General features: G+C 41.6%; 3 protein-coding genes across 19 annotated transcripts in view; 2 read left to right on the top strand and 1 right to left on the bottom strand.

Moving 5' to 3' along the window:
* PLEKHA7 (pleckstrin homology domain containing A7) overlaps positions 1-4,507 on the top strand; it is a 147,597-nt gene extending 143,090 nt beyond the window's left edge. For all 15 annotated transcript variants that reach the window (XM_077930897.1, XM_077930902.1, XM_028732465.2 and 12 more), the window contains one exon: positions 598-4,507. Coding sequence is in view for 2 of the 15 variants with exons in the window: in XM_077930901.1 (XP_077787027.1) it covers positions 598-620 (23 nt within the window). In the remaining 13 variants the exon portion in view is untranslated. The remainder of the gene's footprint in view (positions 1-597) is intronic.
* A 9,130-nt stretch (positions 4,508-13,637) lies between these two features.
* C1H11orf58 (chromosome 1 C11orf58 homolog) lies at positions 13,638-21,067 on the bottom strand. Of its 2 annotated transcripts, none has more exons than XM_028732419.2 (5): positions 20,824-21,067; positions 18,219-18,321; positions 16,152-16,212; positions 15,386-15,495; positions 13,638-14,174 (listed from the first exon to the last, which is right to left on the bottom strand). In XM_028732419.2, coding segments are annotated over exons 1-5 (480 nt in total). In that variant the 5' UTR covers positions 20,826-21,067; the 3' UTR covers positions 13,638-13,970. The 2 variants fall into 2 exon arrangements, with proteins under 2 accessions (XP_028588252.1, XP_028588245.1); XM_028732412.2 differs by having other exon boundaries at positions 18,219-18,302; positions 20,824-21,064.
* Positions 21,068-23,757: 2,690 nt separating this feature from the next.
* Positions 23,758-26,356, top strand: part of SOX6 (SRY-box transcription factor 6) — a 459,717-nt gene continuing 457,118 nt past the window's right edge. For both annotated transcript variants that reach the window (XM_077930886.1, XM_077930879.1), the window contains exon 1: positions 23,758-23,977. The gene's annotated coding sequence lies outside the window, so the exon portion shown is untranslated. The remainder of the gene's footprint in view (positions 23,978-26,356) is intronic.

The following is a 26,356-nucleotide window of genomic DNA, read 5'->3' as shown; positions in this document are numbered from 1 at the left end:
TTAAATGCTTTTGTGATTAATACATTGTTTTATTACTTTGGTTGCTCTGTGCTCCCATTTGGGAGGGAGGGGAGGATATTAAAAAGAACAAATAAATCACTGTGACATTATTCAGGAATTCCTCAAGCTGCCATGGGAACGAGATGGGCATTCCCCCCCTTTAGTATACTCTTAATCCTGATCACCAAAACCCACCATATTTAATCAAAATGGTTTTAAAGGTTTTATGGGCAGTGTTCTTCACATAATATAGACATATCTCAGTGAGTGAAAGTACCCAAAACAAGCCTTCAGCTTCACTGATAATATCCTCTTTCCTTCTTCAAAGACTAAGAAACTTCAGTTTAGAGGTGAAGCAAAACAATTAGTTTGAACAGGGAAAGTATTGATTGCATTCTCCATTGCCTATGTAGTATCAAGGTATATTGTAAGCAGTATGCTTATTTGGCTACATTTACAAACTTTCTGAAGCACCTAGTGTTCATGAAACATCCATTAGCATGCCATTAAAGGATATTGATGGATTCATCCTTTTGTGGATGTGTGTGCTAAACCTGTTGCAATAATATCTAACTTCATTGTTTCTCTTCAAACTAGCCAAAGCAGTAAATGAACGCTGATCCCTGATACAAACCCGTAACAACCACTTGAAGAAGAGAGCAGCACGGAGGAAGACTTCCCTACATTAGCTTTCTCTCTTGTTTATTTTTTATTTGAACACACATTACAAATAATAACTGCACAGAAAAAGTTTTGTACAAAAAGAACAATTGTTTATATAAACAGCACTTTTAATATACTATATTATATATTGACATTGTATATTGGCATTGGTTACAACCCTGCACAATCGACTGCATTCAATTCCTGTTGATGTTAATAGGTCCTAATGCTTTAAAGTGCCGGATTGTGAGCCAATGTATTTTTAGAAACTATATATATATATATATATATATGATTTGTGGTTGGTTGGGTTTTTTAAAGGGCTGCATTCATTTAAAAGTTTGGATGCATGCAATAAAGGCAGGTGGATGTTTTTAGCTTCTTTTTTTAAAAAGGAAGATTTTCGGAAGCACATAGCATTTAGGTAGGAATAATGAAATCTTTTCCTATTTTTTCAGGGTTTATAATACATTTGTTACTACTGATTATCAGTCAGATAAAATTTTACTGAAATATTCAAAATTTCAATGGTTCTGGAATCCCATGCAAAGAGCAAAAGGCAGGTACAAAACATTGCTAATAGTTGTATGTCACTGTCCTTTTATTACGTAGCTTAGTCCAAGCAAACATTGTCCAGTTACTATTTCAAATATATATTTTTCTCTTTAACTTAGGGTGTGGGCACTGAAATATTTTGAATGTGATCTGGTTTCTATCCCACTGCGGATGAAGCATCTGTGAACTACAGAGGGTTATCATAGAGGTCAATAGAGCCTCTATTCCTACTCCCTACTTCCCTCCTTAAGAGCTGAAGCATGACTGGCCATTAAGTGGAATGTGAGATCTGGAGCACCTTTCACTCTTTTTGCCTAAACATGAGTTACTCATGCTCTGAGCTTGAGTAACTTGTGTCATGCAGAGAGGGAGAGCAGGGGGTATGCACAAAACCTCCAATTCCCTATAATAGCTTGTGCAAAGACAAGAAGAGGGAGTGAAGAGAAACTGGTCTTTTGAGCCCTTTTCTGCACATGGGTGCTGCACCTGAGATGGGACTGGATCACCCATGGAAACTGAAATATGTAAAGTGAGCAATGCAAATATTAATAGAATGTATAATTTTACATCTATATTCTTTTTTAATTAACGTTTTCAACAACAAAAAGCAAAAAATGATTTGCTATCAGTTGTTGTTAACTTTGTATAGTAATTCAGCTGATGCCCTCAGTTTTGCTAAAACTTTCAAGTATATTTTCTTGAGTCTTGGACAAAAGGCTGGCACAACTGGAGAGAGAGTTCATGAGATGCTGGTGCTTTTTTACTTGAAAGTGTGTGTGTGTGTGTGTGTGTGTGTGTGTGTGTGTGTGTACTCAACAGTGTGTGCTTTGCAACAGCCAATGCGCTGTTCATACTGAGTGAATTCAAAATGAATTCACACATAATTCAGTGCATTGTCATATTTACTGCGGCATTCTGCTATAGTGCACTCCTTTGATACAGAAGATATGCAAGAATGATATCAACTCATTTGAAGTATTTTGTAACAATGGTGTAAGCTATTAGAACTGCAAGTAGGAGGCCGAGATAGGCTGCCTTTTATTCCCCAGGAGTGGACCTGGAGGAATCCGATGTTTCCACAGGCCCACCCACAGGGAGGTGTCCACCTCACAGGCCTGCCATTGATTGGCTGAATTTGGGCAGGCCTGAAACCAAGGTCCAGCCAGTGAGACTAGGCCTGGCTGCCTCGCCAGCTGGGAAGCCCCCAACAAACAGGGCTTCCTCTAGAGTGTGGTGTGGCGCATCAGGACCCAGCCACAACACCGCCACACCCAAAGGGTGAGCAGACTTGTCTTACTGCTGGTCTATATATTACACTTGCTTCATGGACTTTGCTGCAAACCACCTATTCATTTTGAGGACAGCCTACATTCCATCCCCCACCTACCACTAGGAATATCCAGCAGCAGTGAAGACTCATGAAGATCTCCAAGCAGTGTTAGATATGCACATTGTAAGCTGTTCTAGACCTGCAGGTGCAGAACACTTGCAATGTAGAGGCTGTCTGACTGGCCATGCTGTGGGGAGTGCAGTATATAGATTGGCAGCTAGTTGTTGCAGTACTTTGCCATGACGCAGAAGTCTGCAACTGCAAAATCTTCCCAGTCTCTTTTCTGATAAAATTCTATGTGAACAATGGAGAACTTTGCCTTCTCGTAGATGAAAAAGGGGAAAACCCGATGCTCATGAGGTTCCATAGTCAGTTACAGGCTTTCTTATCATTAGCAATTATTAATGAGTTTTACAGTATATGTGGGGTGTGCTTTAGGCATTAAATGTGTGCAGAATTTGTTTAGGATGTCACTGCCCTGTTAGTCTCCCAGATAAGAGATAAGAGATGTAGACTAACTGGAGATAATTGGTAGTAGCCAGTGAGGTTGTCTTGTTTGTGGAAGGACCTCCACTGGTGCAATGCACTTCCCTTCCTTTTCCTCTCCCTGTTTCAGAGGGTTGGGGGAGTGTCCAGAAAAGATGGGGAGACATGCAGGAGAAGGAAATGAAGGAGAAGTTCTGTTGCACTAGCAGAAGTCATTGTGTGAACAGGACTTACTTTGTTTTTGTACAGCAGTTCCCTGCACTGCATGGCAAACTAATGAGGTGATGCTGCCATTCAGTGAAGTCCTCCTGGGGAGCATGCAGGTCTTTTGGTATGGTCAGATAATCTCTCTGGATACTGGCCCACACAATTGATTGGGATGGAATGGTCAAAATAAATGTGACAAATTCAAGTGTTCAGGAAGTGGTGGGTAGGGTTAAGTCTGGATTAATTTATTAACACTTTGAGAGAAAGAGATGCAGAAGCTAGTCTGAGGAAGAGGTTAGATATGATTACACTAAAAGCAGGTCTGTGTTAAAGAACAATTTTCTTTTGCAACTTTGTGTTTGTCGACCTGTGTATTCAACCTGTACGCTTGTGGGGAAATGACAGGGTAGATAATTTTTCCTACTCATAAATTCTCTCTCTGTAAGACAAACCCACGTGTGTAGTGGCTTTAACCTTTTTTCTCAAACTCATTCTTGTTATCTGTGTCTCTTGAAGTGGTGACAAATCCATTCTAATACAATTCCAGTTTTCCACTTCCTTTTGTTAAGGGCAGTTCAGAGATGGATTTAGGAATGTCTACTTCAGCAGTTGCCATTTAGCTTGAAGAAAAGTTTCACAAAAAGAAAAGTCCCCCCCCCCCCCGCCATTAGTAAGATATTGGGAAGTTATTTAAAAGTGTTGGATCCAGACTTCGCTTCTCCTCTTGAAGATAGAGATGCTGGAGACAAATTTTGGCAATTCCCTCTTCAGCCCCCAGTGCCCCCTCACACTGTTCTGGAGGGCTGGGAGACCTGCAGGAGATAGGAAAAATTGGAAAATGTCACCTGCCTCTTTCTGCTGCTGGGATCCATCGGATAGATCAAAGCCTTCCATATACAGAAGCCTTTCCATCTGTGGAAGGTAAAAGTCTAGATCCAGTCCTCAGTCTCCACCTAACTTATTGCTCTTATCAAAAAAGTAACTGTGATGGTGTTTAAAATTATCAAATAAAAAAATCTTACTCTATTTTGACTATGCTTGGAAGCTATTCTTGAGAAATGTATTTAGAAAATGGAGTCTATTTTTTACTAACTGAATACTGCCTGTGTCAAGTCTGTAACATTTTGCCAAAATGAAATTATTTTATTTTTGCCTTTATTAAAATGTAGAAATAAATATTTTGCCAGAAAACATTAATTTAAATAAAATGTAACAGTTTGGGGAAAATGTAAATGTACATATTAAACTATTAACATAACACTGGAACTGCCTTTGGATGTTCAGATATGGTTCATCTAATTTGGGCTTGGCTTGGCTTGACTTTTACTTACTGGTGTTACTAGCACTGATTGAAGTCCACAGTAAACTCTGTGAGAGGTTTTTCCTGAACAGTAGGATTTGAACCCATCCCTAATACTGTATTTTTACTGTTCATATACAATGCTGTAGTGCTTGGTGAGTGTCTCTAACTCCTGGCTCATTCTTTATCACCACATCATAGAGATTGCACTGCTGGAAGAGAAGGTGATTCCATAATACAAAATAGCATTTTGGTGCAGTAAATTGGATTTGGATGTAGGAGCCCCAGATAGAGCCTTGCTGAATGGTCTTGGGCAACTCACAGGATGGCTAAGTGCATCCAATAGGACATGCTACAATTTACACTGAGCTTTCGGAAGTTCCAGAGTGGCTTTTGGGTTGGTTGCAGATACAACTGAATGTATCACTGATTATATTTGTTCAAGTATAACCCTATACTGTCAAGCTGTTGTTTCTCTGTTCTTGGTCACTGTGGCACTAAATAAATTGCCCTGAACCCTGGCATACCCAGAGGTAAGTCGTGATAGTGCACACAGTCCCAAGGGCAACGCTAGATAGGCAGACAGTCCAAATGGTCAAATACAGGTCCAAGTCCAATGCAAAGAGCAAGTTCCAAAGTCAAACCATCAGGCCAGGTTCCTGGCTTTGCAGAAGACCCAGGGTTGGAACACCTGGGGGTCAGTCCCAAAATCACAGTCCAAAAGCTGCCAAGCTCTGGCCCATCAGCAGAGAGAGCTGAGCAGACACAGAGGCTTTTGCCTTGCTTCCCTTTTATCCTTCTCAATCTTGATTGCTGCATCTGTGTTTGCTCCTGCTGAGCAGCTGGGCCTCTCCACTTGACGAGGCATGTGATCCTCACCTGCACTGAGCCTAATGCAGCTGAGGGACCACAAACCTCCTCCCAGACCTAACGAACCTCATAGTCCTCACCTGGTCCACTAGTGTGCTGGGCTGTGTTCCCTTGCCTGTCTCATTCTCCTAGAGGGCACCTTCCTCTGGCTTCCATGAACTGTCAGCTGCCCCTTCAATGTCCTCCAATGTCCTGTGAGTACCTGCTAAGTCCCCAACCTCACCTTCCCTGTCTTCCTCTTGTCCCAGTTTGTGTCAGTCGTGGCTACGCACCTCATCCGTATCCTCCTCCCCTTCCTCAGTGTCCTGCCAGTTCGTGGCATAAATGCTTCGTAAGCATCCACAATAATTGTTTTTGAATTATTGTGTTAATTTTCTGGAAGATGTGAAACTTTGCACTGTGGCATTCTGTTCCAGGGTGTGTATCAGTCTCCCCCCACTTTTCTTCTACTTATCAGTAACACGCACTTGTGCATGTGAATACGGTAATTGCTAGAGTCATACCAGGCATAGTTTTAGAATACAAACCTGCGAATGTTATCTGATGCTTAACAGGGTAATCTTATACTCAAATGTAAGGGTGAGTTCAATGGGGCTTGTTCCCATGTGAATAAGGTTGCAGTCCAAGACTGCATCACAGGAAAGTAATTTATTGTGTCTAAAACCCATCAAATTTGCTTTAAATAGCCTTACTTCAGCCTAAACATTGCTTCTTTTCTAAGTTGCAAATGTATTTTCTCATCTGCCATGTTTTTGACACTTGATTTAATGTGAATTTTAAATAGTTAGAATAACGTGCATATTGTGTATACAGAAACTTGTCAGTCTTCATTTGTAATTGTGGCAATGTGTTACACAGACACTCTTGTCCTGTAATAGGCATAAGGCATTAACCAAAGAAATGTCTGGCAAGGCAACCGGTTGGAATTTTAAATACGTCAGTAGCAAGGGACCCACATCCAAGTTGCACAATGTCTTGCTTCACACTCTGGATAATTCTGAGTTTGATCAAACTCAGAACTGTTGAATGCCACAATATGAATGAGAAGACCGCTTTATTTGAGAACTAGGTATGCATGTAAATGTTGTGACCATTAAAAATCCAGAGGTGGTGAAGGGAAGCTCAAAGTTAAGCTTCTTAGAAAATATTCTCTGTTTTATAGTGCTATCAGGTGAAACTTAAATTAAACTGGACAATCCAGCCATGGGAATTCTGTGCCATGACACTGCAAGCTATTGTAGCCACCTCACAATCCAAAGGGCAACAGCAGGATACATTCCCTGGGCTAATGAGCTGAATATATCATAATGCTTCCCCAAAACTGGTCAAAGTTAGCAATGGATATTACCTCAGTGGAACTTCCTTACCCTCTCTTCTAACGATTCCGCTCCAGATCTGCTCTCGAGCAGGAAAACGGGGGGGAAACACAGAACAAATTAAGGGTGTGTGTGAGAAGAGGATTTTTTGCTGAATACCTGGTGATACATTTATTTTTTTAAGCCCCGTTGCTTTCAATGAGTGTTAGGCAGCAATCCAAAGACCTGCCCAGCCGGAGTAGGGCTTAATGTAGCAGTGTAATGATCACTGCATCCACAGCCCAACCACTCGCAGTAGCCAGGGTGGAAATTGGGGAGGGTATGAAAAAGTGCCTCTTTGCTATTCTGCCTCCTAGCTTGGTGCAGACTCTGATTGGCCCTACTCTCTGTCTTTCACCTGGCATAGGCCATGGCCCAGGCAGTTTCTGCACTGAAACCAAGTACAATGGTCATCCAGATGGTCAGTCTCATCCAATATATTCTTTAGTGCCTTACCCAAAAGAGTCTGTAGTTATTACAATACTTGGGGTCCAAAGATGCTTTTCAAGAGCTGACTGAAATTCTCCATCAATCGAGTCATAGCTACCTATCCCCTCTTCCAAAGGCCATCTTTTACTGTTAGGAAAAGCTTGAATTGGCCCAACGCCAACTCAAAGGACCTACAGAGTTCAGAAGCACACAGCAAATTCTGGAAGTATTTTCCTGTTTCCCACCCACTCACAATTTCATCCGCTTGCAAGATTGGAGAAAAGTTGTTTAGAGTTTGCAGAAAGTTTCTGGCACTTGCTCACTCCCCTCAGAATATTCTATCTGTCGTTGCTTTTCTTAAATATACTTCATGAGTTATGGGACCGCCAGTTACTATCATTAGTGTCTCTTATTTACACGTAGTCCAGGTTCAGACTAATGTGTACTGCTACTTAATGGTTCTTGTTTCCACCTATTAGCAACAATATGCTACTGGAAGTATGGACAGTAACACTTGTGGCTTTGATCATTGTTAACTATGGTAAATGAATTCCCAGTTCTCTCTAGCATGCGTGCCAGTCCCAGGAAAACAATATTAATATTACAGGTTTCAAAATAAACAGCAAATGTATTGACAGCTAATAAGTTAGCTTCACCCAGGATTTTTTTTCTCACTTGAATGGCTTTCTCAAAAAATGTGTGTGTGTGACTTTCATAGCAATTTATTTTGTACACTTGAGAGATAGTATCAGTACTAAGACACAAACTTCAGATGTTGGAAAGGCATGCTTTTGAGGCTCTAGTCCTCTGATTTCTGTTTGTCTTTCTGTATTTGAAAACATTTGCTAATGCAGTTTGTGTCTGAATTACATAGTTATAAGAAGTACAGAGGAGGCATGGAAAAATTGCTGTATGTTTTTGCCCAATATGCATTGCTATTGGTTGGTTAGCTGCATTCAAAAGGCTAAGACTTTTATTGCCTACTAGTGAAAGCAACCTTTCTTCATAGTGGAACAGTACAAAGGAAGAGCACAAAATGTACATACATCACAGTGCCTGGAATTCTGTTTGAACAAGTGTATTGATTGGGTCTGACCTCTTTACACTTTTTTCCATTATTTGAAAAGGTGCATCTAAGTGTAGCTGAATTGAACCAACTGAGATGAACTTTCCATGAAAACTTCTTGAGATATTTCTTTTAGTTCAAAGCTTTGGGATTTTTAAAGGGCATTTTTAATACAGTCTGTTGAGGTGTTCTGCGCTGCAGCCACACTTTGAATGTTTTAAACTACAGGTAAGTCTGAGAAGAAGGAAGAAAACGGAGGTGTTGCAGGAGTATCATGGTATGGAGAAATAGTAACCTTTTGGCCTATGGAATAAATAAAAATGTCAAATAATGCTTTGAGAGAGAACTTTATACTCCTGTGTGCCACATTAGCATGCTGCTTTGGAATCACAGAAAGGTATCTGAAAGAGATCAGCCATTCCAGTTGACTATTTTGACAGCTAAACAATTCATGACATGCTTGTACTAAACTTTCCTCAAATATCTCTTAACAACAGATTTCACAACGGCTGGAGCGAATGTTCTTCATGGCCCATTTAGTTAGCCAGTGGGCTACACTGTATCTCATAAAGGCACTAATCAAGGCACAGGACAAAGGAGAAAAGCATTTTTAACGTGTCTGATTTATTTAAATAAGAAGCAAGAAAAAAATGAAAAACTAAAAATTATGTTAAAATTGGAATGTGAATTAATAGCACCCCCATTTTTCAGTGAACCTGAGACAAAAGGAGTAAGAATGGAGATATGGAGGGGAAATGTGGAGTCTTTGCAAAAAGTGTCTCTTAAGTTGCTAACAAAGATATTCAATATGTCAGGTGGTTCTTGCTAGCATGGTAATTACCCATAATCCAAATATCCATGTTTTTGATATGACAAACTACATGGGGCAGTGGCTCTGTGGTACAGCCATAGTTCATGGGTAACATAAATCAGATAAAAGGGCAAACATAAAATGAACTGTGTCAGTCCCTGAGGTTTGTGTTTTGTTCTGGGGAAATCTTATGGTTGCTTTGGGCATATTTATGTGCATACAAATGGAAATAGTAGTAATGATGATGATGTTACTCTGATCCATAAAGCTGAAGGTATCAATCAGTGAAGTTGGTAATCCTCAGCTAATGTAAGTAGGATGCCTGTTTGTGTGAAGGTAGGATTTGGAGCAGGGAAGCCAGTGTTATGCCCTCCAGATATTATGGACAAGTCCCATAATTCCTGACTATGGGCCATGCTGTCTTTGGCTGATTGGAGTTAGAGGAAATTCATTTTGTCGTCTTTTGGTTTTATAACAAAGCAGAGCAAGGGAGGTACGGCAATAATAGCTCAGAGGTTGCTCCAGCCCATCAGGCCCCTATGGTCAGGAACATAGAGGAGCCAAGGCTGCAGGCAAAGATGCCACAGCCTGACCAAGATGGACTGTCCACTTCCCCAACAGAGCTATCTTCCATCAACTGTCCAATGCAAAATAACAGGGTGAAAAGGCAAGAATATAAATAAAACTCATCTGTGACAATTGGACTGTTCCACAGAGCCAGCTATGGTGCAGAAAGCACCCTAAAAACGTATGTGCGCGCTGAGAGGTAGGTCTTGAAGAACCCACAAAAACAAGTCAAGAAGGGCTGCATTCTCAGTGGCAATGGAATGGTGACAGATTGTTGGGGTGGGGGAATAGCATACACTGAATGGAATCCTGAATGGATGATGATTCAGGTCTCACTTGGAACAAGCTAAAAGCAAATTCATTTCCCAAGAGCTTAGCCTTATGTAGCCAAAACACCACCACAACCCCTACAAACAAGGCGGTTTCAACAACCTCAGACCCCAAAGAATACAGTAATGCCAAAAAAACCACACACCAAAACCACAACCCAAGGGATCAATGCTTTAAGAAGGGGGAGGGAAAACAGAGGATCAAAAACAAAAACACACACTCTGAAATAGCCCCTTAAGTACCAGTATGCTCACTGGCCTGGAATACTGTCTGTCTGGTGGTGCGGATGAAATCCAGATAGGGGAGGAAACTGAATGAAGTAAACTGGAACATGCAGGGTATGGCTGGTTGTCTGGAACCCTTCATAACACACTATGCTGCACCATTTTGTATAGGCCTACTTGCATTGTTCTATTGTGAAGGTACTACTGTTATTTTTATGTTACTTGGAAGTAGCCTTGGAAAGAATTTGAATTCCAAAGTGCAGAATAATTATGAGAGCTAAACTTTCAAACAGCCTAAACAGTTTGAAAAAAATGAGTGACACAACCATCATTACTTTGTAACTAGTTTCAGTAATTATATTTTTTTATATATAAAAAAATTAAAAATCACCCAATATAAAACCAGACTAATCACTATAATATCTATTTATCTAATATATGGTATAATATATTTTCATACAATGTACTGTGAAATAATGGAAGGGGAAGACTCTTAAGACCACAGATTACGTATTATTCCTGACACTTTTCCCTGTGGCCTTAGCTATAAACCTTTTTTTCAACTCTGTGTCATCCTTCTGACCTCAAGTACATCTTCAACGTGACTATCAAGGTGGGTCAATAACTGTATAAAGTGAGCCACATATTTATGAAATGCCATATGCAAAGGACTTTTAAGATTCAGGGGAAAGTCTGATAAAAGTGGATTGCTTTTTCATATCAAATATACCACCTGGCCTTTCCATGTTTCCTGAACACTTGGTTCCTACTTCAAGTTTCTCCTGACAGTTCATAAGGACTCAAAGCAAACCATGATGTGAAGCTTTGATTATGAAGCCTACCAGTGGTGCCGAGTCTCTTTGTCTGCTACATTTTATAGAGGCAGCTTCAGTGCATAATTTAATCTCTTCTGGGGACTGTAGCATATCCACAGGAGATTTCCATGGAGCAGTCCTCCTGCCATGAGAACTAACGTGTGCATACAATCTTTTGATGTGAATTCCCCAACCCTAGCCTTAGAACGACCTGTGGCTTTGATGCTGCCCTAAAATTGTGCTTTCTGAAATAAAACTTTTTGAGGATCCTTAGGAACAGTAGATAGAAAATTCTAGAAATGTTGTATGAAGTCAGAGCACCTTCTAAAACCCTTCCTTTTTGACCACAGGGTCTCCTTCACAGTGGGAACATGTTTTCCCTTGGCAATTGGAAGCCTTTCTTCCTTCCTTTCTTTTAACTGAGATACTTCTCTTGGGAGTGAGAATGCTGAGAAAATTAGGTAAATCTGTATCTGGACTGTAGTCCTCCATACTAGGTTCAGTAAAATGACAGAGTGGGGTGTTGTGAAACAGCAGTCAATTATAATTGTTATACTTTTACTGCCAGGAGGAGGAAGAGGTGCTTGTAGGATTCTCAGCCTCTGTACCAAATTAACTTGATCTGTCTTGATTACTATGTACTATGGCAGGGGAAAGGCATTTGCTGCACTGCCCCAGGCAACGAATTGTTTCAGGCCAGCCCTGACCGAAGTCTCCCCTAAACAGGACTCTTTCACTCCCATCTTGAGACTAGCAGCTAGACACCCAGCTTGAGTTGACCAAGGGAAATAAGAAGCAGAAAGTTTGAAAATCAGTTGTCAGCAATTTCCAGGATGGGGACAGGCAAAGCAAAAAAGAAATGCCACGAAAGGTCAATTAAATTTAAAACTAAAATGTTTTGGAATCAAAAAGATAAAAATTATTCAGCCAGTAAAAATTCAGGACTTGCAATGCTGCTTGTAGACAGTATCTTCAAGAGTAACTTGAATTTTTTAAACAACTCATTCATAAAATGAGAACTCCTCTCAATCATAATTTGTCATCTTTGGTTGCTTGATATATTTCTTACTATTTAAATAGGAATAAAATTCAGAGAGTGATAAGGAGTGAAAAACACTAAAACAGCATCATTAGTGCTATTTAAAGTTAGGGATAGTTTGTTTTTTTCTGATTGTGGAGGGGCAGGGAGAGACATTTCTTTCCCTACTATTGTTGTTTGAAGGCTTGAAAGCCATTCTTTATTCATCCTGAAAATGGAGAAAGGCATCCAGAACAGAGGGTGAATTAGATAAGCAGCACTAACCGTGAATAATCAGTTCTCATTTTATGGCAGGTATACGTGCCTCAACTGTAGTTTTTCAGACTACAGCCACTTTAATCCTTGATGTGAACAGCTCCTTCAACAAACAGCCCTTTTAGTTCTATCACTTTACCCACAGTACAGTCATACCTCGGGTTACAGACGCTTCAGGTTGCGTTTTTTCGGGTTACGAACCCACCGCAACCCGGAAGTACCAGAATGGGTTACGTCTGGGTTTTGGCGGTCGCGCATGTGCAGAAGCACTAAATCGCGCTTTGCATGAACAAAGAAGCGTGAATCACAACCTGTGCGTGCGCAGACGTGCAGCTGCGGGTTGCGAACATGCCTCTCACACTGATCACGTTCGCAACCCGAGCATCCACTGTACTTTCTGTAAAACACTGGATGGGTATAACTCATTTGGAGGAACCACAGCAACAGCATCAAACTCTCTTTGCAGGCTCTAGCTGGAATGGTTATGCAAAATCAATATAATGTAGGTAGAAGACCAAAACAGTATCATGTTCTGAGGAAAAATGGTTTCACACTGAAGCCAAGCAAAAATGATTCCAATGTACTACTAATTAAAATGCATAATTTAGATACAGTGGTACCTCGGGTTACATATGCTTCAGGTTACAGACTCTGCTAACCCAGCAATAGAACCTAGGATTAAGAACTTTACCTCAGGATGAGAACAGAAATCACGCGGCAGCGGCGAGACGGCAGCGGGAGGCCCCATTAGCTAAAGTGGTGCTTCAGGTTAAGAACAGTTTCAGGTTAAGAACGGACCTCCGGAACGAATTAAGTACTTAACCCGAGGTACCACTGTAAACATAGTTGTTAGTTAATGTACTTAAGAGAAAATTGAGGCAGGTTGTTTGTACTGGAGTACTGAAACTTTTCACATTCAGGTACCTACTCTCCTTTCAACCCACTCTGTTAAAGTCTCTTTAACCTTTTCAGGGTTCCTGCCAGTGAAGCTTTAAAGATCAATAATGTATACACAGATACAACACAGTTAACTTACAAATGTGTATGTTAAGGTTACTCCCCTCACTGAATATTTTGTCTGTTAATTCCTTATCCAAACTTCCTTTGGCTAATCAGTTTCTCTCTCATACATGCATCTCTTTCACACGCATGCACAGCTCTGATATTAGAAGTCCACCATAGTAAAAGCCAGGGCTGGGCACATCCTAAAATGCTGTTCCCTTTTGGGATGCCAGCAAAACAAAGGAGCTCCAATTCTCATTTTTTATAATTATATCATTCAAAACCCAAACAGTGTGCTGCTTTAAAAAATAAACCACACTTAAAGACATCAAGTATCATTTCGATAAATCATTTTAACAAGCTTAAGAAAGGTTTGATAGCCATCATGGAATAGGAAGGGGGACAGAAGAATAATGTAAAAGGGGATCGAGAACTAACTTGCACCCTCCCCACAACCAGCCCAATTTTATGTTCATACTTTACAAAACAAAATGGATACAGTCATGCTGATAAAAATAGTTTCATGGCGATGGAAAAGCAAACACTATTCTCTCTCTAAAAGGGCCTTATTCAAACCATAATAGAAAGGTCTGTGCTGTGAGCAGTCCAATACTTTGCACTGTAACCATAAGGCTTACTTTGCTTAAAGGCAGGTTTGATCTGTAGTTATGTACCACTGGATTTAACAAACATCATTTTATAGTTGCTTTTTGAATTTTTCTTAGCTTGAGGATCTTCAGCATCGCTGTGCTTTTCAGTAGATTCCGCAGCCTCTTCTTGCTCAGACTCAGAATCACTTTCCGAGTCCTCTGAGCTTTCTGGCTCCAGAGAGTCTCTTGAATCCTCTGGATCTCCCTTGTCTTCTTCAAACTAAAAGAAAAATTCAGATTACAGAAAATGCAAAAACTTCCCGTCCCCTTTTTTAAAAGTCATACTGAAAAATTGATGTTTCAACATAACAAACAAAGCCCATGTACAAAACCCATGTAAAATCATCTTAATGAGCTTTGCATCTTGGCTGAGTCCTGGAATACCTTACAGGCCTTTCCCACCTGGCCTGGGAGGTGCGGGCCCCGATTTGACTCCAGCTACAAAAGCTGAGGCTGCTGAACAGCATTTCTATTCATGTTGTAAGCCGCCTTGAGCAGGGTTCAAACTATGGAAAGGCAGCATACAAATGATACATCCATCATTTTATTAAGGAAACAAAGCAGCCAAGTTGAGGCCCCTTCATATAGCAAAATTTTGAAGTACGCTACAGCGCAATATACATGCAATCAGAATCTCATGTAAGCAGGTAGAGGGTTACAGCCTCATTTCACCAGAGATAAGCCCCTAGCCATGCAAAATCAGGCATTTGCTCTAAGCTAGGGATGGCCAACTTCTGCATTTGGGAAGCCACCAGACTTAACACAGAATGTTTTGTTGCGCAACCGAACTAAATAGTGATCAATCCAGCTTCACGATGAAGTTATGGAATAGGCAAGAGCGCCAGAACAAATGGGGAAATGTGCATTTTGGCATGGCGAAGGCATTACAAACAAAACCCAAAGAAAGTGTGGCAAAATGTTGAAAACCATTCCCTCCTGCCTTGCGAGTAAAACTTTGGGCAAAACCTTTTACCACAAGAAGGTAAGAATTTGGCACAGCTCCAAAGGTCAAATAAAGTAGTTTTGTGGGCTTGATTTGAGTTAGCCATCCCTGCTCTAAGCTGTATCTTCTTATGAATTCAAGGCAGAAGCAAGGGAATGCTGTGGTGATGCTAAATTATAATGCCTTGTCGTAAACGTGGGAAAACCTCCAGCCCTCTGGACCTCCTACAATTCCAGTGGGCAAAGTTTACAGACTGCAGCAGCTGACTACACTGGCCCATTGGCAAACATACAGCAGTTGTAAAGTGTGGCCTGAGTTCAGCACACAGTGGCCTAAGGAATGGATAGGCTTGTGTATGTGACAGTTTGGCATACTTAAGCAGCATCCACTGTACAAAAGTGTGCTTCTGTTGTGTTGTCTGTAGGAAGTGTTTGGCTTCTAGAGAAACACAACTTCTTGAGTCACTATTTCAAGTTAAACATGATTACCTCACTGAAGCCGAGTCCACAATGCCGCCGGTTCCTTCCTGACATGGTGCTATCCATGCTTTGCTGGAACTGAGTTTCTAGCTCATCATTCATCTTCTTGTCTTCTTCCCCTATATGTTCATACACGTTGGTTACCATCCAGTCAAACTAACAAACAAACATCTAATTACAACACAAAAGCAGGAGCGTAAGGCCTTTGAGAGTCAGAATACTTCATGTGAATCGCCTTGCTAGTGCTTCATTATAGACATGTGCTAAAACAAAGGGACAGAACAGCTTCAAAAGCCTTGAAAGCAATTGTCCCAGGGAAAACGTTGCTCCCACCAATGGCAGAAGATGTGTAATCCCGATTGAAAATTACTAATGAAATCTCAAGTGAGCCAAAACAGCACAGCTAATTAATTTAATCCATGAAGCTTATTTGATGGCAAGACAAAAACATTATCCAGAAGCAGGAGCTCCAGACATGTGTTGGTAAAGCATGATTTGTTCATGGCATGCCTGTGTCCAGTAAGTAAGAGACAATGTATGCCTTAGGCCAATGGGTTACACATTGTAGGGTGCTCCTACTCTCATTCAGCTTGCCACAGAGCCAGTGTGGTTTTAGTGGCCTGAGAGATGGTTTTGAGTTCAAATCCTTGCTTTATGAAGCTTACTGGGTAGCCTTGAGAAAGCTGCTATTCAGCCAAAAAAAGGGGACTTCCTGAAAAACAGCCACACTTCATTAAAAGATACATAAACTTACTTCCACTTAATTTAGACTGACCTGTTCTAAAATGAGAAGTTGATCTGTGGTCTCCAATAACAAGGCGGCCAGTATGCTCTTTCTAAAAGAAAATAAAAGCTATTATTTGAGAACAACTGTCTCTTGAAGCAAATCACAACAATGAGTTCTGCAGCACTTTGTAAGTTTTCATGCTCCACGGGCTACCTTGCAATAGACATTATTTGTAAGTATCATAAAATTATTGTGCCAGCTTTCAGGGAGTTACATTCTGTTAATGCCCAGCATTAACTTCGTCATTGTTTTAAAATCAGCTTTTTGTTTGTTTAATATCAATGTTCTAGCATGCACATTTCATATGTCCGAACTGATAAAATGAAACAATCAGATGCTGAAAGTAATTATGGTGGAAATAAAGAATAAAAGCAAAAATAAAAATAATCAGAGATTCAAATATGGAAGTCCAACATAAAACCAGTTTCATACTGTCAGGGGCTCAGGAGCAGAGGCACAGGAAAGGGAGGAGATAGAGACCGAGGGGGAGGAATCCGAGGGAGATGTCAGCGATGACAGCCGTCCGAGGTCTCTGAGTCTCTCCAGCGAATCGGAGGATTCACAGGGGCTCCCGTGGTCAGAGCAAGGGGGTTGCCAAGGGGAACACCCCAGGAAGGAGGGGCCAGAGGGGACTCAGAGAGCAGCAGTTGGAAATCGGGACCAGCTTCCCCACCAAAGAGCAGTAGGGGGGAGGAGTCCCAGGTATCGGCATCAGGCAGCTCTCCGTCAGCAGAAGGACATGAGTCAGGATTGGCCACGCCTGCATCAGAGAGCGAAGAAACAGTCGAAAGGAAGGTCAAAGACAGGGCGCGCGCGCCAAGTTCAAACCTACAAGAGAGTGGCGCAGTGAGCAGCCCGGATAGGGAGCCAGGTCCTAAAGCCCGCCGAAGGGAGGGGGAAGAGTCAGAGGGGTCCGCGTCCGAAGCGTCCAGGAAGGAAGGGATCCCGGGGGGTAGTAGGACCCAGAGGCGGAAGGAGAGACGGAAGAGGTGGAGTAAGGCTAGAGTCTTAAGCTGGTGTACAGGGGGCGGAGATTCAGACGGAGCTTTGCCGGTCTAGTGTCTAGACGTAGAGACGCACGCTAGGGTTTGAAAATGGATAATGTACTTAAATAAAGACTTTTGTATATTACCGCTGGCTAGCGTTGGTCCTCTGTGAGCTGGGACCTGGAGGCAGTCTCTGACACATACTATATGAGAAGTACAAGTATCATAAAACACATTTTTCTTCTTGAGGACATTAGCTTCCATCCTATCTTCTATGAAGCACTTGGATGTTTGCTGTGAAAATGCTGCATCAGCCTACCTCTACAGAGCCCAGTTACCTAATAACATAATGAGCCCTGCTGGATGAGACTAAAGACCCATCTAGCAGAACCACAAGCAGGACCAGAGTGAAACAGCACTCTCTCCATATTGTCTCAAGCATCTTACTTGAAAAACCATTAAGCTGTAACCTTGACTGGCTGCTGCATTAAGATTTATTCTGTTCATCCTTCAGAGTATCAGTTAACAATCATACTAGCAAAATATTTGTTCCCCTATGTTCACTGAAACATAGTAACTTGCTTGTTTAAACAATAATAAAATTCAACAGCATTATTCCCAATACATGTGAGTGCCACAGCTCAACTATTTTTTTCCTTTCAGAGAGCAGCCATAGATAATGCATGCCTTACAATAACATCAAGATGAACGGTTACAGATAGGTAGCCGTGTTGGTCTGCCATAGTCAAAACAAAAAAATTCCTTCCAGTAGCACCTTAAAGACCAACTAAGTTAGTTCTTGGTATGAGCTTTCGTGTGCATGCACACTTCTTCAGATACACTGCACACAAAAGCTCATACCAAGAACTAACTTAGTTGGTCTTTAAGGTGCTACTGGAAGGAATTTTTTTGTTTTGATCAAGATGAACGGATTGCCACCCCTTGTATGCTTATCAAAATCAGTGAAGTAAACCAAGCATGATCAGTGAAAGAATAAGTTTAGAAGGTTCTTCTATACAAGTTTCCTCTGTGGTTCAATGAACTGTTTAGATGGAGGATAAAGCCTCACCTTTGCAGCACCCATAAGTCTCAAGAACTTTTGCTTTCTTTCTTCATTACCCAGGTCTGCTGCCTCCCAGCTGCTAGATCCAAGCTGCAAGACAGAAGGTGGCCTGTGGTCACGTTAAAAAGAAAGATAAGTCGATTGCATGCATACATTTTCAATTACTTTATCATATATTCTGAACAGCTTTTGTTTTAAGGGTACAGCCATGATCATTCAAGTTCAGAGTCACACACTGTTAATGGGGATCGTTTAACCCCAATCAGCAAAGCTACTACCCACACGGCAACAGCTTTTTGAAGGCACCCATTAATAGCTAGTAGCAAACTACAGTCCTAGAAGCAGGTTGTGGAGGCTGTGGAAATGACCAGCTCCTTTCAAGGGAAGTGGAAAATTTATAGCTGCGTTTAAACAAGATCAGGAAGACTTTTTTAAAAAAGGAGGAGGCTAAAAATGCAAAGCTTATTTAACCACCTGTAAAGTAAGCATGATTTTCAGGAAAGCCCAGTTAAGTAGTAGCTGGCACCATATGAAAATATATGTTGACAATCTGAAAAGTGGGGTGAATTAATCATTGCAGTTTACTGGTTACTGGGATTATCAGGGATCAATAATACAATTTCAATTAACTGAAAGAATATGCCTATTTTCCACCTTGTCACTGTTTGGATGTGATTAGCTCCTTCAAAAACCTACCATATGAGGCTGCAGCACTTATAGCACAGCCAAACACACCAGCAAATGGAAGCAAGCCATCACCCTCTCTACCAAAATTCTCTTTTGAGAAAAGTGAACCATAGAATTAAAAGCTGCTTCAGACATCATAGAATTAATCAAAAGTTGCCCACAATGTACAAGTGCTGCATATATATATACATACACATATATATATATATGTATGTATGTATGTATGTCGACCATCAGCAGGGAGAAGCAGCTATGGACTCTAATGGCCAAAATATGAAAGCTGCTGGTGTCATATCCACTGTGAAGCTGCTGAAACACAATTGAAAAGGGTAACAATTGTGGCAGTCCTCCAAAAGACATTCCAAGCCTGGGGATGCAAGCTTTTTGAGAGGGAGGGTCTACAAAAGTAATAATCGGTAAAATATATATATTATGTTGCATTGAATTTGACTGTCCTGCTTTTATCCTATCATTAATCAAGTCCTCCATGATGAACTCAGAAATAAAGGCAGCTATTTGGCTAATAGAAGTGCCTTGCAGGTGGTATCCCAATAAATCCCATGTCCCCTTTCATGTCTGCAGATACATTTGTTGTGAATTTTATTAAGCTATTTAACTCCCTGTAGGCTTTAGATATCAAGACTTTTTTGTACTCCCATCACTTCCCACACAAATGGCTTGGATGATTATAATATAAAGCATTGTCCTTGCTTTCAACTCACTTTTAGGCATTGGGGAACTTTCCGTTTACACAGGTTTATGTTATATAGGTAATGCTTTATAGCATATGTGAGCATACAATGTTGTATTTTGTTCTCCCCATGGAACCTTGCTAACTCAATCAGGGACATTCAAAGTTGTTTCACAGATGATTTAGTTGGGTCTCATTTCACCACCACACCTTGGCCATGTTTATGTGGACGGAAGGTTAGCATTCCAATCATTCCTCCATTTCCTACCTAACATCATTCTTAGTTCCAGTTACAGATAGGTAGCCGTGTTGGTCTGCCATAGTCAAAACAAAAAAAATTCCTTCCAGTAGCACCTTAAAGACCAACTAAGTTAGTTCTTGGTATGAGCTTTCGTGTGCATGCACACGAAAGCTCATACCAAGAACTAACTTAGTTGGTCTTTAAGGTGCTACTGGAAGGAATTTTTTTTGTTTTGATCATTCTTAGTGCTCAGGTACACATTTTACTTTATTTTGGTTGCTCTACTCACTTCTGAGCAGTAGCTGGGACAGGATCCACAACTGATGTACACAAACACAGAGAACAAACCAAGGGACCTTAGGGTCGCTTTGATTTGACAGGTGCCCTTTAAAAAGTACCTTTGTGTGCAATAAAGTTCTCCAGCTATTTCCCCTAGATCGCTTGACATTAAATATCTGGTTAAATATTCACACGTGAATAACACACACAGGCCCGATGCACGCCTCCCCCCCCCCCTCCAGACGAGGCTGCTACACGTGTTACAGCTTTTCTGCATGCCAAACCAGGGCCTAAACTTCTGTTAAAGCGCGCCTTTCGCCTCGGGGTTGCTTAGGACATGCCTTTCCCCAAAAACTAAGGCGGGGGACCACAATATGTACAATCCCAACATGGAGAAAGGGGGGACGGGGCTTGCGGGAACAAGGGCCACCGAGCAGGCCAGTCACAGTGTCCCTTCTCTCTGCCAAGCAGCGAGGAGAACTTCCCCGCACTTGGGGCACAGGAGGCGTCGCCGCGTGGCAAAATGCGCGGCGAAAGGGGCCACAGCTGGACGAAAGGATCCTGACCTCCCGGCCCACTTTGCAACTCTCCTCGGGGCAAGGGCCCCGCAGATGAGCGGCGGGACAGGAAGAAGCCCCTTCCCCCTCCCCCCTCGCCGCCTCCCCTCCCCCCGCTTCCCAACCCCGCTTCCCCCCCCAGCCGCCCTTATTCACATCGGGGGAGGCCGCTCGCTTCACTCCGTGGCCGCGCTCAGGCTGGGACTCCCTGGCGGCGCTCATCTTGCAGCCGCCCCGATCAGCAGCCCGCCCCGAGGGCCACTTCCCGGCCCTGCTCGCTCGCAGCCCGAGCTTCGGCGGTCCCAATCGCGGCTTCCTATTCCTCCGCCTCCGCCTCCTCACAGGGCTTCCCACGGCGCAAGCGCGCGAGGCAGAGAAAGAACTCCCGCTTAGGTCAGGCGGCGGGTCTTTCTTTCTCCCTCCCCGTCTGTCTCCCCCCCCCCCCCGCTTGCTTTCCCTCTCAACCTTTCCCTTCTTGGGAGTTGTAGTTTTTATCCTGCTAACCACTTGCTGCTATGCTATGGGAACTCGCGGAAAGGGAGGAACTCCAAATCCCACAAGCCTCTGCGACATAGCTGCGCGCTTTCTCCGTCTCTCTCTTTCTCGCTCGCTCGCTCCTCCCCTCGCTGGTGATTGGCTGTCGGCGAGATGGGCGGGGAAAGGAAACAATTTGATCGGTGGTTGGTCGCGACTGTAGATTCTGTGTTTCCCCCCTCATTCATGCTTCCTCCGGTGTTGAGGATGTTTCCTTTTGCATTTTGCTCTCCTTCTCTCTCCCTCCCCATCAAAAAAGAGGGTAGTTTACTGAGCACGGATTCAACTGATAACATTCTCCTCTGCCACAAATTTTATGGGTTAGGCTAGGATTCCCTATTGAGAAAATATAAGGCAGCAGTCCTGTGCACATTTACCTTTGTTAGTAAGCGCCATTGAACACAGTGGGGGTTACTTTTGAGTAAACATGCAGAGGCTTCCACGGAACATCATCTCAAAATCAGTCCTAAACGCTTGATGTGGCAGTAAATCCCGTTAATTTCCGTGGCATATTTTGAAACGGCATGGATTGATTTTTGTGTGGTCCAGTCTTACCAATTTTGTGCAAAAGTAATAAGGACTGCCTGTTGCTGAAATAATAGCTGTAAAAGGTTCTGGGGTGAGCCCAGGACCAGAATACAGCATGGCCCAGGAGGTGCGGCTTGCTGCTGGGAAGTGGGAAGGACTTGCTTCTTATTTAAAATATTAATACTGTAGTGTACAGTATTCCGCCTTTTCCAAAAAGTTCAAGGTGACTAATAAAATTAGGGGAGGGTACAAATACAGTGAAAATAACAAGAAAAATTAGAAATATAGTAACATTCTGAAAACAGGAAAAGAACTAGCAGATAAAACAAAAGCAGCAAGTAAATAATAAATAATAATAAAATTTTATTTATATCCCACCCTCCCCAGCCGAAGCCGGGCTAACAACGGTAAAATCAAACAGGCTACAATTAAGCCACTAAAACGATTCAGAAATTCACTTTGTAAACTCTTATCTTTCTCAGAGCTGTCTTTGAAAAAGAAATCAAGTAGTCAGACTTAATATAACTTTCAATTATTGGTATGGAACCCGTAGCCCTCCATCAGCCCCAGCCAGCATGGCCAAAGGTCAGAGATGTCCAGCAACATGGAGGGCCACAGGTTTCTCACGCTGAAGGAAGGAGAAAGTTTATATACATTGTTGGAGCAGATAAAAAGTCTCCATTTTTTCCGCTGTAGCTCAGGCAGTAATGGCATACCATCAGTGTAGCTTACGGAATTGTAGTTATTACCAAGCAATCATATCAATTCTGTCAATCGCAGTAGGAAAGCATTTTAACTCAAAATGCAACAGAATGTGGATTGTTACATTTTAGATTTATTTTCAAGCCAGAGTACCTCTAGAGTGATGACTCTCTATAGCCTTGAGCTTAAACAAATATGGTGCATATGCTGTGACACTTTGGTTATGGCTTATAATTTCTGAGCATTTGTTTGTGTATGTCAGACTCTGCCCATATATGAGTGGACATTGCAGCAAAGCTGGGGCCCAAATCCCCAAATCCAAAATAAGCTGGTGGAAATGGAGTTGTTCTGCAAGTCCATTGTGGGGCAGCTTATTTTTTTTGGGGGGGGGCAGCTTATTTTATTATTATTATTGTGTGTGAACACACACACACACCACTTTGTGCCACAACACTTGTCCCATACCTGATGAATAAAATAATACCCGAGTGTCCATTCCTGCACATGTGTGATGAATATGTAAATTTTGGAAGAGACATGTTTTCTCTAAAATATGTACATGGCCCGCCCTACCATGAAAATGAGGCAGCTGCCTCAGGTGACATGCTGAGCATGGGAAGCAGCAAAAAGAGAATAGACGTGTGTGGGATTTCAGGTGTGGTAGAGTACTCCATTGCCACTGCTTAAAATTCAGCTGCCAGTATGGTTAGTTTCTGTAAAGTACTTGGAATTAGGGAGTGGTCACATCTTGTCCTACACCTCAGGCAACAAAACGTCTTGGGGACCTTTCAGTAGGCCTGCACTAAGGAACTGTGATTGGTCTCAGGTCCTTATTTTTGTCAACTGTGCTTTGCATCTTCCTATCACTCTCAATGTTGATGTCAAAGATGCCAATTTATGCAGGAAAGAACACTAGTGTGTAAATGCTGGTGTAAAGTGTGAATTGGCCTTGCCTAAGGGCAAGACTAGACATGTTGTGGGAGATTCCTGAACAATAACTTCTGTGGGATGCTGTGTGTTATATTTCATGCTCTTTATTCAGCTCATAGTGGTGAAGAGGAATGGAAGTTCCCCCACAATATCTGCTTTATGTTCATTATTTACACAATGGGCTGCGCGTCATTGGCTAATTCTGGGATTCTCCTATAAGCCAATCAGGTTGTGGATTCACTTCCATCTGGAGCTGGATTGGGTGGCTCCTGCGGACCAATCATACTGCTGCATTGTTCTAGGACCAATCAGACTGCTGCATTCTGAATCCTATTGTTCTAGGACCAACCAGACTGCATATAAAACTTACTAATGGCAGCTGTGAAAAGAGGAGTTAACCCTTCCCTTCATTCCCTTGCTTACAGGTGTGCTAATATGCTCTCCCTAGAAGATTGCCAATACCAGGGGGCCAGCACAGCCCCTCCAGAGAGAGCCAACATGCAGCACAGTTACTCCCCTGTCATTTGTCATAAACCTTCCCTGAGTGTAACCAGCATTCCAGCTGAGGAAAGTCCTTTTTGCATCCAGGCTGGAGAGAGCTCACCCTTCAGTCTAGGTAAGCTGCCTTAAAGCAGAGCATGCTTCACTTTTCCTGTATCTAATAATGTTAAAAACTTGAGAATTTTCTGCAGTTTATTTTATTAGAAGCTTTTGTTCTCGGAATTTGGAGTTGAGGGAAAGGAGCCTGCGCATATGCTCAAACACACTCATTTCTTGATTGTTACTTCGGTACTCCAGATGTTGGCCGAGCCCTGATAAGCTCTGGCTCATATTCCTTGGCTAGAGTACTTGAGAGATTGAAAGCCATTTCAAAATTTTCTCCTATGCTATTTTAAATAGAAATAGAGATGGGCCCCTACATTTTCACTACTGTACTGAAAGAAAAATCAAAATGGTGGCCTTGGTCTAGAGTTCACTGACTGACCACAGTATTTGTGTACTCCTTTTCAAACATAGCGGTTCTCGAAGCAATTAACAGTAATAGTAATAGATTTATAAGAGGATGGTATTTCCCATATGGTTTTAAACACAAGCTTTTATTTATTTATTTATTTATTTATTTATTTATTTATTTATTTATTTATTTTTATTTATTTATCACATTACATATATAATAAAAACCACACAGAAATTTTAAATCAGTGTTGCAGACAGATATTTTATTAATTGCCTGTGTATGTTTGCCATCATAAAAAAATACAGAAGGCATGTAGCAATTAAAACAATAGGCACCTTCAGTTAGAAATCGAAGGCAGGAAAATGGTGCCTCAGTCCCACCCCATTACCAACTGCTTGTTGTTGGAGATTACATTGCTTCATGGGAAGGATAGCCCTGAGCAGAGAAATTTGGAGACTACCGCTCTCTGTTTAATCATATAAGCGATAAATGGATATTATATAACAAGGACCTTCTTATTTCAGCAGGCATATTAAGATAGTTTTATGCTTTTAGGATGAATTTTAATTGTTCTAATTCTGTGCATGCTTTTGTTAAAAAACGCACATGCTTAGATTTCCTGAATATTGAGTGGTATTTGAATATCTGAAATAAATAAATCTGGCTTGAAATAATACATTGTACCTTTTTAATTGGGATATGCTACACATATTAGTGACATGGCAGTAATGAAGAAAGATTCACTTCACTGCAAATGCCACTGAAACGAGGAGGATGCAAATAGGAATTTAGCTGAACATCCACCGTGAGGTGATAACACTAGTTCTGGTTTCGGCCTAATTTAAATATCCTAGATTGGACTTTAAGGACTATTGCCTACTTCCTCTTAAGCCTGCCTTGGCATTAAAATCAGCTTTGGGGTCCCTGTTCCAAGTGCCATCCCATAATAGTCTTATGAACAAGAAATGGGTTTTCTGTGGTAATGCCATAGCCTTGGAATACTCTCTCGGTTGAGATCTGTGAGGGGCCCTCTTTGAGCGTTTTACTCCATAAACAGGAGCCTTTTATTTTAGTGAACTTTTTTACTGTCTGATGTTAATGTGATTTTATTATGTTGCTGTATTATCTGTTTTATATTATTTAGTGCTGTGATTGTTTATTTGCTGTAAGTTACTGAGCATGTCAATGGAAGAGCAGAATAGAAAAAAATATTGCTATTGCTATTATCACTTGTAATAGTCAGTGAGACTGACCATGTGAAAGTTCCCACCTATTCTTACTTTTGTTTTATTATGAAACAAAAAGAGTGTGTACCATAAAGAGCACCAGTCTGAGGAAAACTGCCTTGGCTGTTAACATTTAAAGGTCCTTTTAAGGCTCAAGAACATAAAGAATAGACATATTCTCATTCTGAAATGGCTTTCATACTTTTGAAACCATTATAAAAACCTTTCTTTAAAATGCTCCCCCATTTTTACAAAACGGTTTTGAACACATCAGTGTGAAGACTGCTGCTTTCACAAATCTTGATTTCTGTGCTAGCCAAACTACTTTTTATTAACAGAGGAAATAAGAAAGGATTGCTATTTTGCTTTCATTTATACTGTCCTGGGGAATGGCAGCAATAAAAAAGTTAGGAAAGATTTCTCTTTGCAAAGTGGAGTTCACAGCCCTTATGAAAATGGTTGAACATCTCATGCTTCTTTTTCCTGCTTCTTCTTTCTTTACATGCCCACACTGGGCTGGTTCACACATGCATGTTCAACACTTGATGGCTACAGCATCAAGTAATCACTTGCACATGTGAGCAAACAAACATACAGTGGTACCTCAGTTTATGAACTGAATCCATTCCGGAAGTCCGTTCTTAAACCGAAATCGTTCTTAATTTCCCTTATGAGGCATCCTGCCGCTGGTGCCCTTCCACTGTTCGGCTTCCGTTCTTAGACTGAGGTAAAGTTCTCAAACCGGGAAACTACTTCCAGTTTTGCGGAGTTCATAAACTGAATAGTTTGTAAACAGGGCTGTTCTTAAACC

Source organism: Podarcis muralis, chromosome 1 (genome assembly GCF_964188315.1).
Source record: "Podarcis muralis chromosome 1, rPodMur119.hap1.1, whole genome shotgun sequence".
Lineage (NCBI taxonomy): Eukaryota > Metazoa > Chordata > Lepidosauria > Squamata > Lacertidae > Podarcis > Podarcis muralis.
The sequence above is the reverse complement of the archived record's forward strand: the minus strand, read 5'-3'. Positions and strand labels throughout refer to the sequence as shown.

Bases quoted from the DNA above. Each gene is read 5' to 3' on its own strand.
- C1H11orf58 (XM_028732412.2), bottom strand. From the start codon at position 20,889: ATGAGCGCCGCCAGGGAGTCCCAGCCTGAGCGCGGCCACGGAGTGAAG. The intron at 18,303-20,823 runs GTGAATAAGGGC...TCTGTCTTGCAG, and splicing joins AGCGAGCGGCCTCCCCCGAT to CTTGGATCTAGCAGCTGGGA. The intron at 16,213-18,218 runs GTGAGGCTTTAT...ATTTTCTTTTAG, and splicing joins GACTTATGGGTGCTGCAAAG to AAAGAGCATACTGGCCGCCT.